This window comes from Pithys albifrons, chromosome 3 (genome assembly GCF_047495875.1).
Source record: "Pithys albifrons albifrons isolate INPA30051 chromosome 3, PitAlb_v1, whole genome shotgun sequence".
NCBI classification, from domain to species: Eukaryota; Metazoa; Chordata; class Aves; order Passeriformes; family Thamnophilidae; genus Pithys; species Pithys albifrons.
Window position 1 is genome coordinate 87555504 of NC_092460.1, and position 18192 is coordinate 87573695.

General features: G+C 43.1%; 1 protein-coding gene across 1 annotated transcript in view; it reads left to right on the forward strand.

Moving 5' to 3' along the window:
- The window catches only part of LAMB1 (laminin subunit beta 1), a 42663-nt gene extending 25731 nt beyond the window's left edge, over positions 1-16932 (forward strand). Inside the window, exons 24-33 of the mRNA XM_071552612.1 lie at positions 6312-6681; positions 8378-8562; positions 9789-10030; positions 11441-11644; positions 12015-12159; positions 12892-13099; positions 13242-13383; positions 14203-14379; positions 15613-15772; positions 16619-16932. Coding sequence (XP_071408713.1) covers positions 6312-6681; positions 8378-8562; positions 9789-10030; positions 11441-11644; positions 12015-12159; positions 12892-13099; positions 13242-13383; positions 14203-14379; positions 15613-15772; positions 16619-16755 — 1970 coding nt within the window. The 3' untranslated portion in view covers positions 16756-16932. The remainder of the gene's footprint in view (positions 1-6311; positions 6682-8377; positions 8563-9788; positions 10031-11440; positions 11645-12014; positions 12160-12891; positions 13100-13241; positions 13384-14202; positions 14380-15612; positions 15773-16618) is intronic.
- Positions 16933-18192: the final 1260 nt, after the last annotated feature.

The following is an 18192-nucleotide window of genomic DNA, read 5'->3' on the forward strand; positions in this document are numbered from 1 at the left end:
CATGTGTCTGTCAGCTGTGTGCAGGCCCCTGTGAGGATTCCAGTGAGCAGGAGCTGTGTTGTGAGCAGTGCCTGTGCAGGACTCTTCTGGCCATTGCTCCACCCATGAGCTGTGCTGATGAATGTGCATGTGTGTGTAGAAATCCTTGCTAAGGTAGTAAATAATAGGATTACAGAGTTCATGAAACTCAAGTCTCCCAGGCATTCTGCTGGAGCTTTTCCAAAGCCTGGCAACCGAAGTACAAGACTCTACAGAACTCGGCATGCTGAGCTCTACTGACTTCAGCCCATAAAGCACGTTTCTAGTAGGAGGCTCCAGCCTCCCAGGAAGCCTCTGATATACAGTGTGGCTGCAGATGCAGCTCCAACAATGCCCTTGCACAGTAGGTGCTATAAGTTTGTTTCATATAATATAAATGAGATGACAATTTTACTGTCATTACTGTTTTTATAAATTGAAAAACAGAACAGAGTGCAGTTATTATGAGGTGGTACTGTGTGAGACTGGAAATCAGGTGGTGTTGCTATAGCCCCTTCACAAGAAGCATACCTGTGTTAATATTTTTGTGTTGGACATGAGTTTCAAGCCCTATTGTAAAACCACAGAATTGAACTAAGATGAAAAAAACACATGTATTTATCAAATACACACTGCAGACATTTGCAGAATGTTGTTTTGTCTCAGTTTTTAGTTGTTGTTATGTAGCTGGTGCTGAAACATCTGTTCACTGAAAATGACCCCATTGCCATTTAAGAATAAGCTTTGTCGTCTTGATTTAACACTTGGCTCTTAATATATTAACATAGGCTGCTTTTGTAGGAGGTGTTTATAGTGTTGAGAGAAGACTAGCAGATGTTTCTTCTCCTTCTGTGATAATTGTCTAAAAGAAGTCAGAGAAATTCTACATGAAAGAAAATACAATTTTCACTTTGAGTTTCATAATTTCAATTGACCTGTGGTCATAAAATGCTGTAATGTACATTGTTTCCAGAAAACTGCCCTTTTGGTAAGGTCTTCTAGCATATTAATGTGCAGCACAACTCTGGTAGTTCTAAGCTGGGATCTTATCTTAACATTCTTACTGAAAATTGTAACACTGAGGAGTTAGAACTGTGCTTAAAGGGTAATTTGAATCAATAGCTGATTATTTAGGAGAAATTTGCTAGCTCTGCAAAATTTTCAACCTTACAAATTGCTGAATGGTTTTCATATTGTAGTGCCTCACTACCACTGGGAAATGATGCCAGGAAATCATGTTTGAACAAAACCTTTGTGTTTTTTCTGTGGAGGAGTTAAACACTTGATGCTTGCTGTCCTCAGTCTCAAGCAGTAAAGAAAATATTTCTACAGAAATTATTTCTGTTTTGTGTAGGATGATGTGGAACACTTGGTTCTTCCTAGCATCCTACAGTAAGGAATTTAATATTGAGACTGGTCTTCACACAGCCCAGTCAGTATCCATTATATCATCTCTGCTGTACTATCAGCTGCTCTGACACACATTAGTCTAAATTAAGTGATGTGCAAATATGCCACATATTCAATTATAGTAGTTTAAATGGCAGTGAGTGCTGAATATTCAAAATCAGAGGGAAAGGTAGCAAAGCTGTCAGAGGTGGTGAAAGATAAAGCAATGAATAGATGCTTGTGAGCTTAAAGCAAACCTCTCAAGCTAGTCGCTTCTTCTGGATTTTCCCCTACAGTGCTGCATTCAATATACATGTACAGGTGTTACTTTCATCTTTAGGATCAGGAAAAAAGAGCAGGAGAATTGCATTGATCAAGGTGATATAAAAATCACATTTGTGAATAGACAGAGCTACAGCCTTTTATACTCACAATCAGATAATCAGCAGGTCCTTACTGGAGAAATTGGCTAAAAATTTTCATGTCAAAAATGTGATTTCACTAAAGTTGGAATATGCCATAGAAGAATCTCCTATGTAAAACTCTCAATATGTCCAGTTCCAAAATGACATTTCAAAACAGAAACCTATTGTTTAACTTGGTAAATCCTCCTTTGAAAACCCTGAAATTTTTGGCCAATGCTTTCAAAATGCTTTCCTCCACTGTGTTTTCCATGGGAGGTACTGCAGTGGCCTTCTCTGCTTACCCAGGGACAGCTTTGAACCCTGTCTAACAATGATCTTCAAAGCAACCCTGTCTTTATTAAATTGCAGCCCTTCACCTTGGTTTTGGTCAAGGCATCTAAGTATATTGTACTCTCAACATCTGTGTGGTTTTGCAGTGCAAAACAGGCTACTTTTCCCAATTCCTCATCACATAAGCATAGACAAGACATTTAAAAGGAATCTATAGGACTGTCTTTCCCTATTTCACATACACTATGTTAAGTGGAGTATAAAGCCATCAGTAGCTACTGAGGAATATTGGGAACATTTCTGCATCCCTGAATGTGCCTGTGTATTTCCTGTTCATGAAAAAAAAACCAGATTAACAAGGTATATGCTAGCATTAGGTGGTGTAGCTACTCAGGTGTTATATCAGACTTAGGAGCATTAGAGCCAAAATCTCCTGAACCAAGCAATGCTTTAAACACTCTGAGTTACCCATTTGGGTACATCAGAAGCAAAACTGCCATAACAGAGAGCATTTTTAGCACTGGACTGTATAGGAGTTGATTCCGTGGTGGCCACAGGAATAGCTGGACATGATCAAGAACTCCACTGGGGCAAGAAGTGATAATGGGGTACTCTGGTCAAACACTGTACTGGACATGTACTGGATTCTTCTGACATGGTGTTCACTCTGTTTCTAGCAGGTGATAGGATTCAGGACAGCTCTTGTGTTCGCATCCCAGTTCATTGGCAGTGATAATCAAATGTCACAGCAATCCTTTTGGGGGATGTGCACCTTTTGGGGGATGAGTGATAGATGTGTAACTCAGTTATTCTTCCATGAATTATTTGCCAATCCTGTCCACCTTGGAGGCTCTCCTTTCCTTTTGCATGAAACTTTTGCCACTGTCACTGGACTTTTGTCCCTTTCAGGCGAAGGGGTTTTTTTAGCACTTTGGGACCAAACCGTGCTCTGCAATGTCACAGAAACTGAAAGCAGCAGGTTCTTGGCAGGCAGGCATTGCCTGAGGCAGGGGAGAAACCTGTGCACTGAGCTGTTTACCTGGTGGCCAGCAGGGTTCAAGGGGCTCCTCGCCACCTACAGGCTTTATATGATCTTGGCCTGTGCTTACTTTCCTTCTCTTGAGAACTGGCCACAGCTGAAGTCAGTGGAGGGTTTGATCCTCACCATGGTTTTCAGAGAAGATAATCTTATCACTGGCCTTGGACATGATCTTTGCTGGGGTAAAATAGCCTGGTGATGGTGTCCAGTCACAGGGTATGGGACTCATCCATGAGAGGTGTTAAGAGATGGTCAGGGTTTGAAAGCTGGTGTGACACTGTGCATGTGATACCGTGATTGCCCCCCAAACCGGACTCCGAGCCATGTTAGTGTAGGGTAAGATAAAAAATAAAGGTCTTCATCCCATCTCCTCTTCCTTGGGCACACAAAGGTCTCTTGGAGCTCTTCCTGTTCTGACTTCTGGGTCACTCTGACCCATGTTTATGTCTTGTTCTGTAGGCCATTCTGATAGTTATCCAATCTTGTACCTTGAAAAAGAGACTAAGCAACTAAGAGAATTTGAGCTACTGATAAATGCTAAGGGTTAGGATGTATAAACAATGAACTTAGGCTGTCAGAATATTAGCACATTACATCTACATTTGCTACAGTTACTGTGTTCCTAAAATCTACAAAATGTGAAAATCAAAAATCAACCTTTGGCATCAATGGTTGGTGACCTGGGAGGATCATGAAGAAAAAGAACAAGTGTGAAACTAGCACTTTTGAAAGCCCTTTTATGTATGTTGGCTTCACAGTTCTGAGGTGATTCAGAGCCAGCACTGCCTGCTTCTGGACTTGCTAGAGCATCCTAAAATGGAGAAACAACCCACAGTACTGTTTCTAGCTGCCTTGTACAATTTTCTCTTGGATCCTGCAAAGCTCAGTTTAGGAGTTTTGTAGGACTGTAAATGTGATGATTCTTTCAAGTGTTGTGTTGCATTTAGAATAAATTACTTCTTTGCTCTTTATCATCTCCCAACAGGCAGCTGCAGAGTTTGGGTTTTCACTTTGCAATCAAGTCAGTACCTAAATTCTTTTCTCCCCTTCCCCAGCATTTTATTTTCTAGCTTCGGAGGTTCTGGTGTCACATTACCACATAAATGCTACTTAAAGCCATGTCATCTGCTTTTTCTGAACATGTAGGTATTCAGGAATAGAATTACCAACATGGGATTGTTTTTTGGTTGGTTTTTTTTTTCACTTTAAGCTTTTTAAATCTGTGAGTAAATATAGTGATCTGATTTGCCAGAAGCAAGTATTCATGTAACTTGATCAGACCTCGGGATCTTTGAGAAAAACCACATGCCATTTAGCCTCCTTCTATACAGAGGAATTTGGACAATTCATCATTATACTCTGGGCCTTATTAGTTGACAGAAGGGTTAACTGACCTTCAAACAGGAACTCAACGCTTTGCCTGCAGGGAACATATTCTGTGGTGAGTTGACTACTTAAGCACTTTCAATGTAAAGTAAAAACAATCTCTTGTGTCAGGATATAATTCAAAGAACAAAGAACCGTTTTACTCAATTGTCCAAGCAGCAGAAGTTATTTTTGTCTCTTGCCTATCATACTCACATTGTACAAGAAAGTCGTTTTGTTGAGGAGCGATTTGTGCTGCTGAGGCTCTTTGTGTGATTTTTGAACTGAAGACCACCGCTGTGTTCTGGCATTGAAGCAAACAATGCACAATCTTGGAAACGGCTTTGTGTTTTGCCCTTTTTTCAAGGGGGCATGTGCTTGGGGTGTGTGAATCAATTTATGGGTCTTTTTGAGCAATTTAACGTCCTTCAAGGATGCCTGGTAAATGGATGTGTAAGTGAAGGCTTTTATCAAGTATCACAGTCTTTTTCCTGTTTAAAGAACGTGTGCTTGACCTGCTTCGGTTGTACTCTGCCATGATGGTAGTTGGATAACATGCATATTTTCAAAGCCTCTCTTTTTGTTGTTTGCTGCCATCTCTGCATTGAAAGCTTTGCTTGGTGGTGGTGCCCTCTGCTGCTGCGGCCTCCTGTGTAATTAAGGAGGAGGAGAGTTCAGGTGGCAGCCCTGCTGCATGGAAACACTTCTACTGATAGGATTATTGTGTACAGAGCTAATCTGTGCTTTTAGGAATGACACTACATCAGTAAGTTATGTCTCCATGGTGGGTTAGTGACAAAGAAGTGCATTTCAGGAAGGTGTGAGTGCTCTTAAGTGTACAATAATTAAAAAAACAACAAAAAAAATTGTGCATGTACTCATCCTCATTCCCACTTGAGGGTAACAGCTCTTGATTGTTAGAACCTCAGAGAGGGCTGCCCATGACCACATTCTTTGTTCTATTATACTTTTCACTGCCAGATTTTTCCTCATTTTCTGTATACCCAAAATGTCAGCCCAGGGCCAGGTTCCTAGATGTGTGCTGCGAATTTTTCCCACCATCTGTGGCAGGAGCATGTCCTGAGCCAGTCCCTGTACCTCTGCACAGAAGATCTCTCAAGGGCTGTTATTCCATGGATTTGTCCTGTTCTTCTTTGAAGCCACCTCAGCTTTTACCACCCACAGTGTCTTGTGAAATAAAGCTCCACTACTTTATTGAGTGCCATGTAATCAACTGTCTTCTTTTAGTGTGCTGTTTGCAGGAGGTGCAGGGGAAGGTGGTTGGGTTTTGATCTGCTTGGTTCCTCAGTTTACCCTTACATCTATGATGGAAAATAAGTAAATGGTTTTTCCTAGTTCACTTTTCCCATTTCACTCATGTTTTGCTCATAGACCCTCTGCTACGTGCTTGTCTGTCATTTGTTTTCATGTCTGCAGAGTCCTGCTCTATTCACTCTTCGTTGTAGGAGTGAAAGTGGGATCTTTGTCTTTAGTTGCTATCCAGTTGACATCCAAACGTTGTAAGAAGTGGTGTCCATCCTTGCTCAATTATTGTTCCTGTTTCTGGGATGTCCAAATCCTGGTCTCCCCTAGGGTTCCTTCCCTGTCTCTCTCCCCTTTCACACTGAAACCTGCTCCCCTGTACCCAAGTGGTACATCCATATTTAGCTTTTTGTAATCCAGACACTGACCACTTCTGCACTCATTTCACCACTTTATTTATAAGCGATTTTTTTCTACCCTGCCAACATCATCACTGTCATTTCCTCTCCAGAGCCTTCACACATAGCTTTTTCTCCTTCCAGCATGTGACTGCAACCCTCATGGCATCCAGACCCCGCAGTGTGACCGTGCCACCGGGCAGTGCATCTGCAACGAAGGGGTGGAAGGGCCGCGCTGCGACAAGTGCTCCCGGGGCTACTCAGGCTTTTTCCCCAACTGCGTGCCGTGCCACCAGTGCTTCGCCCTCTGGGATGTGATCATCAGCGAGCTGGCTAATAGGACCCAGCAGTTCCTGGACAGAGCTAATACCCTCAAAATCACTGGAGTCACTGGCCCATACCAGCAGACGCTCAGTACGCTGGAGGAGAAGCTCAGTGAAATTAAAACCATCGTTACTCAAAATCCAGCAGCCGAGCCCTTGAAGAACATTGAGAATCTCTTTGAAGAAGCAGAGTGAGTACAGTTGCAATTACATGGATAAGTCTAGCGTGGGAAGGAGCAGGAGTTGCAGCAAGGTGGAATTTACTGTAGTGACTGATGTCCCCATGCTGGGCTGAGGACACTGCAGCTCTGCTCCTCTGGCTGGGTGAGGTACGCTATCCTAGTGTGTCCTGGTGCCCGTGGAGCTCCTGGCTGTGCCCAGCGCTGGCAGTGAGCACCCATGGCACCGCAGGAACCCAGAAACCTGGCCGGGGCAGGCAGGAGCAGTGCAGCTGCCACGTGCTGTGCTGGGGTTGTCCTGCTCACACTGCTCACCAGGCAGCTAATTACCAGGGAGCCACTCATATGCTGCCCCGGGGCAAAGGATAAACACTGCTATTATGTGAGAGAATGAAGAGAGGGAGAGATTAAATTCCTGGATTTCCGTGTGTAACTGATGAGTTGGAAACTTGGGCTCCTTTCCGCACTCTGAGCATGTGTAGTGGGAAGCATCAGCTTTTTAACAAGGATTGTTTCCATTTTTCTCAGGGTAGGAGCCCTGTATTTTGTTTTAGGGCTAAGCATACAAACGATGGTTGTCTGTGCTTTTGGAGATGGGTCAGTCTAACATTAAGTAGGATTACAGATGCTTTCTAGCCCTGGCTACAACTGCTCCAACTTGCTTTTGCATTGTAAAGGGAACTGCACAAAGCAAAGCAGTGAGGATTAAAATACAAATGTCTCAATTAGGGATAGCTTGTGCCTTGCAGCTTCCTCCCAGCTGGAGGGCTGGGGGTTGCTGCTGATTTTGGGCTCTCTGTTGTACTGAGGGAGGTCAGCAGCTGAGGAGCTGTTTTTCCCTAACATACATGTATGTGCATCTGTTCTTGTTCCTCTCTGACTGTATAGAAAATTACTGCACTTAGGAGGAGTCCTGGAAAACAACAGGCTCTTGGGCTTTTGAGAGTGCTGTAAATTGATCTTAGAGCTTAAGTGCTGCTTGATGCTTTCAGAATGAGGAAATGCTGGGTTTGGTGGGATCACCATGATTGGGAATAGCTTCCTATGCCCACTTCTGTTCTGCAGCAGCCTTGCCATGTAATATTCACTTGCTTTTCCTTTTAGGGTTATCCCTCTAGCTAAAGCCTGCTCTGTGGAGTGAGGCCATGCTGACTGCTCAGGGCAGGAGGTTTTCCTTCATAGCCGTAGAGAAACGTCTGGTGAGGGGGGATCTTTACAGACAAGTTAAAAGAATCCATTGTGTTAAGACTAAGGCTCCCCCCTAGCCCTCGCCTGCTTCCCAAAGTTCAAATCTGTTCCATGAGCTCGTAGTAATCAAAACTGCATTTGTAGCTGTGTGGGATGGGAAGCAAATTATGTATGGATCATAGTAGTCAACTCTGACCTATGCAGTTGCCATGATACAAGAGCATTACACCAGTCCTCTGGAATCTTGCCTCCAGTTAATCTTACACAAAGCAGCTGTTTTCTGAGCAATTTGGTGCTTTGAGTTTATAAATGTGCTGTAGATTAAAAAGTGGTTTTGTGTGATAAAGGAAACAAAGCAGTATTCTAGGTAGGCATGTTGTTACAAATCACTTAGAGCTGCAGTGAGGGAGTACAGGTCGTGCCGTGGGAAAAGGTGGGTACAGCTTTAGCCACCACTCTTCAGTGAAGCATCGAGGCTGACAGCCCTTCCTCCTCTGAGTCCTGTGCCTCTGTTTCACAGAAAGCTGACAGCAGATGTTACAGTTAAGATAGCTGACATAGAGGAAAACCTGTCAGCCTTAGCAGCGAAGAGCAATAGCACAGACACTGACCTGAGCGCGCTGGAGACAGATGCCAAGAGCCTGGACCGCGTGGTGAAGGAACTTGCAGAACAGCTAGAGTTCATCAAGATCTCTGATGTTCGTGGTGAGTGTCACAGGGAGGGCGAGAAAGCAGTGGGGTGGCCAAAGATTTAATTAGGGCATGGTTTTAAATACCAGGTTAATCTTCTAACTTGTAATAAAACGCAGTTCCTAGGAGGGCAGCTTCTCTCTGTGCATTAGCAGAGTTGCTGATGCAGCACGAATTTTTGCCCCCTCACCCTGTCTCTCTCCCTCTGCACACTGCAAAGCTGCCTCAAATTCTTGGGGCACAAAATTATCTTAAAGTATCTTGCTTAACACATTGTAGATGAGACACAACAGCAGAAAGTGCACCACAGATTCCAAGATATGCCTGGACATCTCCCTTGCTCTCCCTGCTCTGTTCAATGTTTCTGGTTGAAAAAGATGGGTCTTTGTGATTAAGAGCACACTGTAAAGAGACCAGTTCTTCTGAGCCACCCAAGCCTTGCATGCCCATTGACACACTGAAATGTGCCAAGACTGAAAATTTGCTGGAAAAAGAGTGTTATTATTTGAAAATGAATTAATTAATTTCATTTTTTTTAAAAATCTGACTTCAAAGAAATAATTTTTTAATTTTTCTTTTAAATTTCCTGGTTTGCAGAAAGTCTGAAATTTTTTTACAGAGAGCATGGGATATTGCAGAGTGAGGCAAGTGGGATGTAGAACAGGGGAGTCCCTGACTTTTGACATTCTGCAAAGTAAAGCTGCCCTGAGGTGTCACCCCCACAGGGTCCCTCACACACACTCAAGGCCTCTCCAGGAGCTGACCCAGACTATCAGTTCTGCAAGTCAGCATCTTTCATCAAGCAGTTGTTTGTTGGGAAAGCTCTGACCAGTTTCCAAGCAGTGACTCCATACACCAGACATCCCAGGGCAGGCAATAAGAATTAATGGGGTATGTGAATCCTTAGAAAACACTGTTCCCCTAAAAAACCTGAAGGGATCTCCTGGACCTCTTTTTGCCCTTAGGGCAAGCAGAATTCAGTCACTAGTGTCAGAGAAAGGCTTGACTTCCAAGTCCAGCTTAATACACTGTCCACCAGCAAAAAAAGCAACCTTTTTTTCTACAACAGGCCAAATTTTCTAAACCTTGCAATGACACTGAAAACAGCTGCGAAGACCAGCATCTCTTTTAATGTGATGTCAGGTATCACTAACCCTGATGTGTCATCTGCTAACATCTATAATAGATGCTATTTTGGGCTACTGAGCAGATTTCTCATCAGCTCCATTTGATTTCTACAGGAGCTTTGGATAGTATCACCAAGTATTACCAGATGTCTCTGGAGGCAGAGGAGAGGGTCAATGCCTCCACTGTTCATCCCGACAGCGCCGTGGAGCTGTCAGCACAAACGCGGCAGGAAGTGGAAGACTTAATCAATGAGAAGGAGGCCCAGTTCAAGGCCAAACAAGAGGAGCAGTCGCGCCTCCTGGATGAACTCGCAGGCAAGCTGCAGAGCCTGGATCTCTCTGAGGTGGCTGAGAAGGTACACAGCTTAAAATCGCTGGGATAAAATTCTGCAGCAAAAATAAAAGCGGGTTTGTGAAGAAGCGAGAGGTGGGGAACTGTAGGGCGTGACAGCACAGTTTGTTCATGAAAAATGCACATTGCTTGGTTGATGGGGTATTTTGTGGGCTAGAACTGGGCTCTTTAATTGGTGAGCTCTGTGACCTGCTGGCTTTCAAGCACCAGCCTCTCTTGTCGGCCTCCCTCCTACCCTTCCCAGCCCTAGTCTTTGCATCACCCCTGCCCTAACCCAATGTGCTGTGCCGTGGACAGAGTTCCCATATGCAGAAAACTCTAGCAAATCAGCCAGGCTGAGAGCCATCTGATGGGCTCTTAAGCCCATCCTGAGTTCAGTGCTTGCTTTCTCTTGGTTTCCCTCTTCCTTTCTGCAGCTCTGTAGGGAACATGCTGTGCCTGTACAGTGCCCAGCCAGGGAGCATTCCTGCTTGCACTGACTCCTGTGAATGCCCATCTCAGCACCACCACGGGCTTATCCTCGTGCTTGAGACAAAGCAGAACTTACAGGGAGCTGCAGTCAAAAGGGCACTTTCTCTCTTGAAGCTGCCTACTCGTCTGTAAATATGATCAAGGGTGTCTTTTTCTTGGGAGAGGCTGGGTGTTCCCTCAGCTTCACTTTGAAATTGGCCAGCTGTGTTCAGAGAACAATCCTTGAAGAATCCTGGGAGAAGGCAGGCTTTAGGGCTCATTAATTGCCCGGGGCAGGCCAGGCCTCTTCACACTCTGAATTGTCCCCCTCCTTTACAACTCCCACTCCCCCAGCCCTCTTATTTTTCTCTCTAGAGGCAAGAAAGAGGCATCTATTTGTTTAGCTTCCCTTCCCCTACATTCCTGCATGACTGTTCTTGAAGACTGAAAATCTTGGGCAGATGTTTATCAAGGCAGTAAACACTGAGTTGCTTGGAGGTGTAATTGTGAGACACACACAGACACGAAAAAAAATGTTTCTGCTTTCTAGCTACTACTGGGTTGCATGCCAAACAGGTAAGAGGGACTCATTTACACTTCACAGGAGACAGCTGCAGTTAACTTGGCACAGCCCTTAGGTTTTCCCAGGGAGGTTTTTTGGCTCCAAAAGCTCAGTTAGTGACTTATCATTTGGCAAAAAGGGGGTAGGGGCTTGAAAACGGAAAAGAACACCACAAGACTGGGGAATTTTTTAATTTTGCCTTCTCTGTTATTTCATTGCCAAACAACTGACCAAGTAGAGGATAATTCTCAGTACAATGTTGCCGATAGAAACAGTTTTGTTTTTAAAAAAAAAAACATTTCTAAAAGTTTCTGGTAGAGCAATGTCCTGCTCTAGCACCCACACAGTTCAGCAACAGAGATCAGGCTGTGACTGCATCCCTTCTCCCATGTGTCCCTGCAGACTTGTGGCACTGCTCCGGGGGCCTCCTGTGCCGAGTCCGAGTGCGGCGGCCTGAGCTGTCGGACGGAGGAAGGGAAGAAGTGGTGTGGAGGCCCCGGCTGCGAGGGGCTGGTCACTGTGGCACACAACGCCTGGCAGAAAGCCATGGACTTTGACAGAGACATCCTCAGTGCATTAGCAGAAGTTGAGCAACTCTCCAGAATGGTAATACACCAAATCAATTGTTAGATATTAAAAAAAAAATCTTTCAGTTGTAACTCAAGTTTAGACACTAATTGACAAAGTATGTGCTGGCTCACTCCAGAATACTTTGAGTTGCGTAACTTTGTGCTTGTGAAAATCCTCAGCAAGGGAGCTTGCTAAAGAGAAGCCTTGTGGATAACTAAACATCAGCCTGAGTTGTTTAAACTAGCACTGGTGGTACGGATCAGAGCCAGCTTCTAAGTGTTCTGTGACTTTTATGAGAAAAAGCATTCTTTGTTACTATTACCTCTGACTCTGGTGGAATTGTTTTTAAACAGGCCTTAAAGCATAAGAAGATACACACTGAAGTCTTCCATTTTCTTCTCTTCAGGTCTCTGAGGCGAAACAGAGAGCTGATGAAGCAAAACAAAATGCACAGGCAGTTTTGCTCAAAACCAATGCTACAAAAGAACAAGTGGACAGAAGCAATGAAGATCTCAGAAATCTTATTAAGCAAATAAGAGACTTCCTAATGCGTAAAAACCTTACATTTTAATTATATTTTGATTTTGGGCTTGTGAAAACTATTTTTAGATCCATATCATCCTCCCCAGGTGAATGCAATAGTTGTGTCATTGTTCCCCCCCACTCCAGATTAGCGTCTGTGATGAAGTCTTGAAAAATGAGAAAACCAAGACAACAGGAAAGTGAGAGCAAATTGACATGTTCTTGTGTGCATTTCAGCTGAGGCTGTTGTACTTCTGTAGTTAGCCAAGTATGATTCTGGCTAGAAAGACAAAGGGGAAGAAAGTCAGAAACTGAGTTTATCTCTCTGTAAGAAAGCACATAAAGGTTAAATGAGAGCCTTGTTTGCTAGCAAGCAGCAGCATGGCATGCCCATTCTTTCCCTGTTTGCACAGGGCTGAGTATGCTGTTAGCACAAATACATTTATGTGCAGCTGTTGGCTTTGTTTCCTTGGGCTCACGTCCCCCCCAGTGAGGTGCAGCTAAGCACCAAAATCTTCAAATGGCTTTCAAGAGAGCTGGGCCAGCAGGGCCTCCACACCTGCTGGGCGTCTCCTGAGGGGGAATTTTCACCCTAAGGAAGCAGTTTTAGCACCTTGATTTTCTGTAAGTCTGGGGGTGGAAGTTTTCCTGTGTTTCCTTCTTTAGGAAGCAGCTGGACAAGAACTTGAGTACTGAGACTTGACAGAGGAAAGCTGTTACTCCTGTTACTGACATCATTGTCGTTTGTGTCCATTTACTAGAAGACAGCGCTGACCTGGATAGCATCGAGGCAGTAGCTAATGAAGTGCTGAACATGGAGATGCCAAGCACTCCCCAGCAGCTGCAAGCCCTGACAGAAGATATTCGTGAGCGTGTGGAAAGCCTTTCTGATGTTGAGGTCATTCTGCAGCAGAGTGCTGGAGACATTGCCAGAGCAGAAATGCTGCTGGAGGAAGCCAAAAAAGCAAGGTGTGCAGCCTTATTTCATCTCATTGTGTCAGAAAATGCAGTTTAACTTTCCTTCATGTAGATTCTCATTCCTTCACAGTGCATGTTTTTTTTCCCTTTCCAAAGTAAAAGCATTTTTAACATTAACAGTCTTGCTCCACAGCAAAGGTGCAACAGATGTAAAAGTCACTGCAGACATGGTAAAAGCAGCACTGGAAGAAGCTGAAAAAGCTCAAAATGCAGCTGAAAAAGCCATCAAACAAGCTGATGAAGATATTAAAGGAACTCAAGACCTGCTGACCTCAGTGAGTTCTTTAATGAGTATTTCTTATGATACTGAAACAGCACCAAGTCTGATACTTAAAAACTGATGTAAGCCTGCCTAGGGAAGGCTCTTGGCTACTGCAAAGACTGCACTTAAAATGGCTCTAAACCATTCCTGCCTTCACATCAACTTTTGAGCGAGTACGACAGATGCTAGGGGACTATTGGCTCACAAAAAACCTCAACAACAACAAACCACAAAAAACCCAAACCAAACAAAACCCAACCAAAAGGCTTTTCTCACCATCCAAGTTAAATAAGCAGGACTGTAGGCCTCTAACATAGCAGGTCTGCCAAGGCAAGCCACACTGCTCGTGTATTGGTGTAGCCATGCTCAGTGTCATCCACCACTGCAGCCCCAGATTAAAATCAACAAATGCTGGATTGAAGTGGCAAGTTCTGTAATCTTTTCAGATAAAGTGTTTTCAAATTTCATCTCAAAGCCCTCAAGAGACCATAGTGGTCTCTATAGCCATGAAGCCTGGCCAGTTTAGAAGCTTCGCAAGTCCATTATCATATGCTGGAGTCAAATGTGTGAAGTTTTGTCAGCAGATTAGGCAACTCTTGTGTGTATAATGCAATCAAAACTTTTTAATCATGCTCATTAATCTTTTGCAGCCCCATATGCACTGTTCTCAAGCAGTGAGCTTTTTCACCCTAACTGCAATTGGCCAGTTTTAGCAAAACTAAAACACTGGTTTTTAAATCAGATCTATGGACATGAACTAATTAGTTGAACAGAAATTTTGTATTCTATCCAATGTCTTTTGAAGTGTAATTCTCATCCTTCTTTCTGTTAGATTGCATCTGAAAATGCAGCATCTGCAGAAACACTGAACAATGCTACCTTACGTCTGTTTGCACTAGAGAAGAGCGTTGAAGACCTTAAGCAAAAGGCTGCTACAAATTCAGGGAACGTGGACCACCTAGAAGACAAAATTATTACTGCTAAACAAAATGCTGAAGAAGCTAAAGAGGTGAGAGCTCAGGAAAGATGCTAAGGAAAAGCCAACAAAACTCCCACCCCAGGTTTGGCTAAAGGGGAACATCAGGGAATACATGTGCTCCATCACATTGACTGGTCAGGTACTGGGTGTAAAAAAAATCCCAGCATTATGCACTTACCAAAGATAGCTGCTTTTTACTGTGGCACCAGATACAGAGAGAAGTATTGGGAAGTTTTCAGGTTCCAAAATAGCTGCAGGAAACCTGTCACACTGTCAGCCCTTTATAGATATGTTTCTGTTCCTCAGCTTAACTATCTGCCACAGGAGAACTAGCAGTACTTTTTTTCACTTGTATAGAGTAGTTATGGTTCTATGACAATTACAGGTGCAGGACAAATAACCTGGAATGTGGTATATATGGAATCGAGCAACAAGAAAAATCATTACCTTAATATAAAACTAAAGTAATTTTTAAATGTCAGAGATGTAAGGTTTTTTCTGCAACCATACGGCATTGCTCCCAATGTCTGCTGAACATCTTTGTAATAGCAAAAGAATGCTCATTAACAAAACAATTGACTAATCTGTCAAAGGAAGTTTCATTGCTTCCATCTCTTGTCTGTAGTTAGCCCACCAGTCTCCAAAGAAGCAGAGCTGTATTATCCATCAAATCAACAATATCCAAACACTAAGTAGTATTTCAGATGCTGTCAAGTAAACACAAGATACCTCCAGTACTGCTGCAGTTTAACATGCTTAATGATTCAGTTGGGTTATAGGGCTTCTCAGTCCCCCAGAGAAAAGCAAGAGCTGAGAAACCAACCTTGTGACTTCTCCAGCAATTTCACCTCCACAAACTAGGCAGCTGTTCCCATTACTGAAAGGGTAACAGGAGTATTCCTCCCCAGTTGCAAGCATTCAACCAGAAGCAGTGCCAGTTCCTTACCATGCTGAGCTTTCCAGGCCATGGCTTCCATTAGTTACAGAACTGTGTAACTGAATCCCAGAAATCCTTGCCAAGTGATAGTGTTGGTGCTGTAAAACAGACACCGATCTGCAAAAGAGCAATTGATGAGTCTTCACTCCAGCTCTTAAAGTCTTAAATAGTAAGTAGAAAATACCCCGACACTGTTTCTGCTTTTGTTAACTGAGCTAACAGTGTAGTCTCTCCTTGCACCCGGACTAGTAAGGATAGAGAGGAGATGCCGCTCCCGCAGTCCTGGCTTTCGCATGAGCTCCATCCTGTGGTTGAATTTGGAACAGGTCCTCAACTCCGAGCTGAGCGGCAAGTACAGAACCGTGGAAGAACTCATTGCCAAGAAGACGGAGGAGACGGCCGACGCCAGGAGGAAAGCCGGCATGTTGCAGGATGAAGCTAAAGCCCTGCTGGCTCAAGCAAACAGCAAACTCCAGCTGCTTAAAGGTAAGGCTGTTCTGACGGGGTAAGTTGGCACCTCAACATATGAAGTAATTTCACACTTACTGTATTCATCAGAAGAGGGGAAAAAAGGAGATTGTTACTGAGGATTGATCTGCTTTCCTTATTTTTATGGACACCATACAGTCTTTTGAATCAAAGATTTCTGTAAAATAAGCTGAAACTTACAGGTGTGACACAAACCTATGGTATGGCACCCATCACTGCTGCCAGAACCACTACAGGAAGGAACGCAGCTACTGTGCTTAGGACAAGGACTAACTGGTACAAGCAGGACCCCCACCTCCAAACAGCACTGCCCCCATCCCACCCTGGATTAAAACAAAAGCTAATCAGGACACACGAGTTCCAGTTTATAGATGAATATAATGTTTACTGTTGACAATTGAAGTTGAGTGAAATAGGAAGGGGCAATTGCCCATAGCCACCAGGGAGGGAACTAAGTTTTCCTTCTGGTTTTGCCAGGCCAGGAATTCATTCTTCTCCTTTTAAGTATTCCTGCACAGTTACAGTGACTTGCTGAATAGTCAATCATCACAAGCCAGAACATTTCATTGTTCTGTAAAAGCCACCACAGAGCAAAGAATGACAATTATTTTCACCATGAATCAAAGTATACCTCTGGATTTCCACCTCTGGAAAATAAATTCCTTGTTGCTTTACACCCCCCGTGTTAAGAAAACAAAAGGGTGCCATTCCAGCCTTTGTTTTTTTTATCCCTGCCCTTAATGAGACTATCTTCCACAATAAAAATAAATTTGAATATCGATTTACATTTCACTGCATTAAAACACCCCAACCAAGATGGTTTTCCCCTTCTTTTGCTTACAGATCTGGAAAATACATATGAAAACAATCAAAAAGTTCTGGAAGACAAAGCCAAGCAGTTGGTGGAGCTGGAGGAGACAGTTCGCTCCCTCTTACAGACAATCAGCCAGAAAGTTGCTGTTTATAGCACTTGCTTATAAATGGGAGTGGGAAACACTTGTGTTCAGGATGGGTTTTACAAGTATTATATTAGTTCTTTTTGACATTACACTAAGACCTGATAAAGTGAACAGGTTTTATATTGACTTTATTCTCAAAGAACCAAAGACAAGTAACTTTCTGATGTTGAAAATAAACACTACTTTTGTATCACTGTATCTATCTAGTATGACTCATTAACTTCCTATTTTCAGTAGCTGCAATGGTATATCAATCTTTTAGCAAGTCTTGGTTTTAAACTGGTTAGAGATCTAATAAAACATTGGCTTGAACTATGTAATTCTAAATAAGGGTTCTTATTACTATAGGATGGTGATTTAGACCACAGTAGCAGTGTATGAGTAAATACCATCCATGTGTGGTGAGCTAGTTACACCACACTGCTCTGACAGGATTGTTTACCCTCTGCATGATTCCCATTTAGACTTAACACAAGTTTCATGTCACTGATTATAAAACACTTGATCTGTGAAGTGGAAACTGAAGAGGTCAGCACTGAAGGGGTGAATGCACCCAATTTATGTGATAAACCAAGCTTGGAAGATTAATCCTGCTGGAAAAGGAACTACTAAAGTTCACAGGGCACTTAGTGTGAATCAGTTAAGTAGCTGTATGCAGACAGCTCTCTAAGAAAGCCTGTACTTCACACAAGTAGTAATACTTTTAAAAGAGTGCAAGGGTAGTATGCAGCTCACCGTACTTGAACCCAAAGGATCTGTACAACTGCACCTTCAGACAACCGGCCAGGACTGCACAAACAGCTTTACAACATTCAGCAGCTACACAAAGCAGCACCAAAACTGCAACGTGCATTTGCAGATCCTGGCTGCTAACTCTGATTTGAGGATTTTATCCTATTACACTTTGATTAGCACTTTTCCTAAGCTTTACTAACATCACTGAAAGCCACAACAACTGTGGAAAGATAACCTCACTTCCTAAGCAAACTGAAGAGCGTTATGTTTAAATATATAATTATCCCTAAGCACCATAGGTTAAAAATGCTACAACAAAAAAATCCAAGAGCAATGTCAAGAGCTATTGGAAGAATCAAGCTTTTCTTCCCTCACTTGTCTCACCTTTGCTTTCTGTTCAGCAGCTTCCCACTGACACCTGAAAGCAGAACCACATTAATTTACTAATGCAGCATATCCATGAATCAGATGGAGATAAGCTTAGTGAGTTGTCATGGTTTAAACCGATCTGCATTTAAAATAGGAGTTAAGAAAAAAAAGCTACAATGAAGAAGAGTATCTCTGTTGTTCCATTGATTAACTGGTATCTTAATAAAATGGTAAGCCTGGCATACATTTCCACCACTAGATAATGGATCAGTATGTGAATGAAAAGCTACAAAGAAAGGTAAAAAGATATAACTGTCTTGTCTATACACAAAACCAAGGAGCTGTTGCACCATG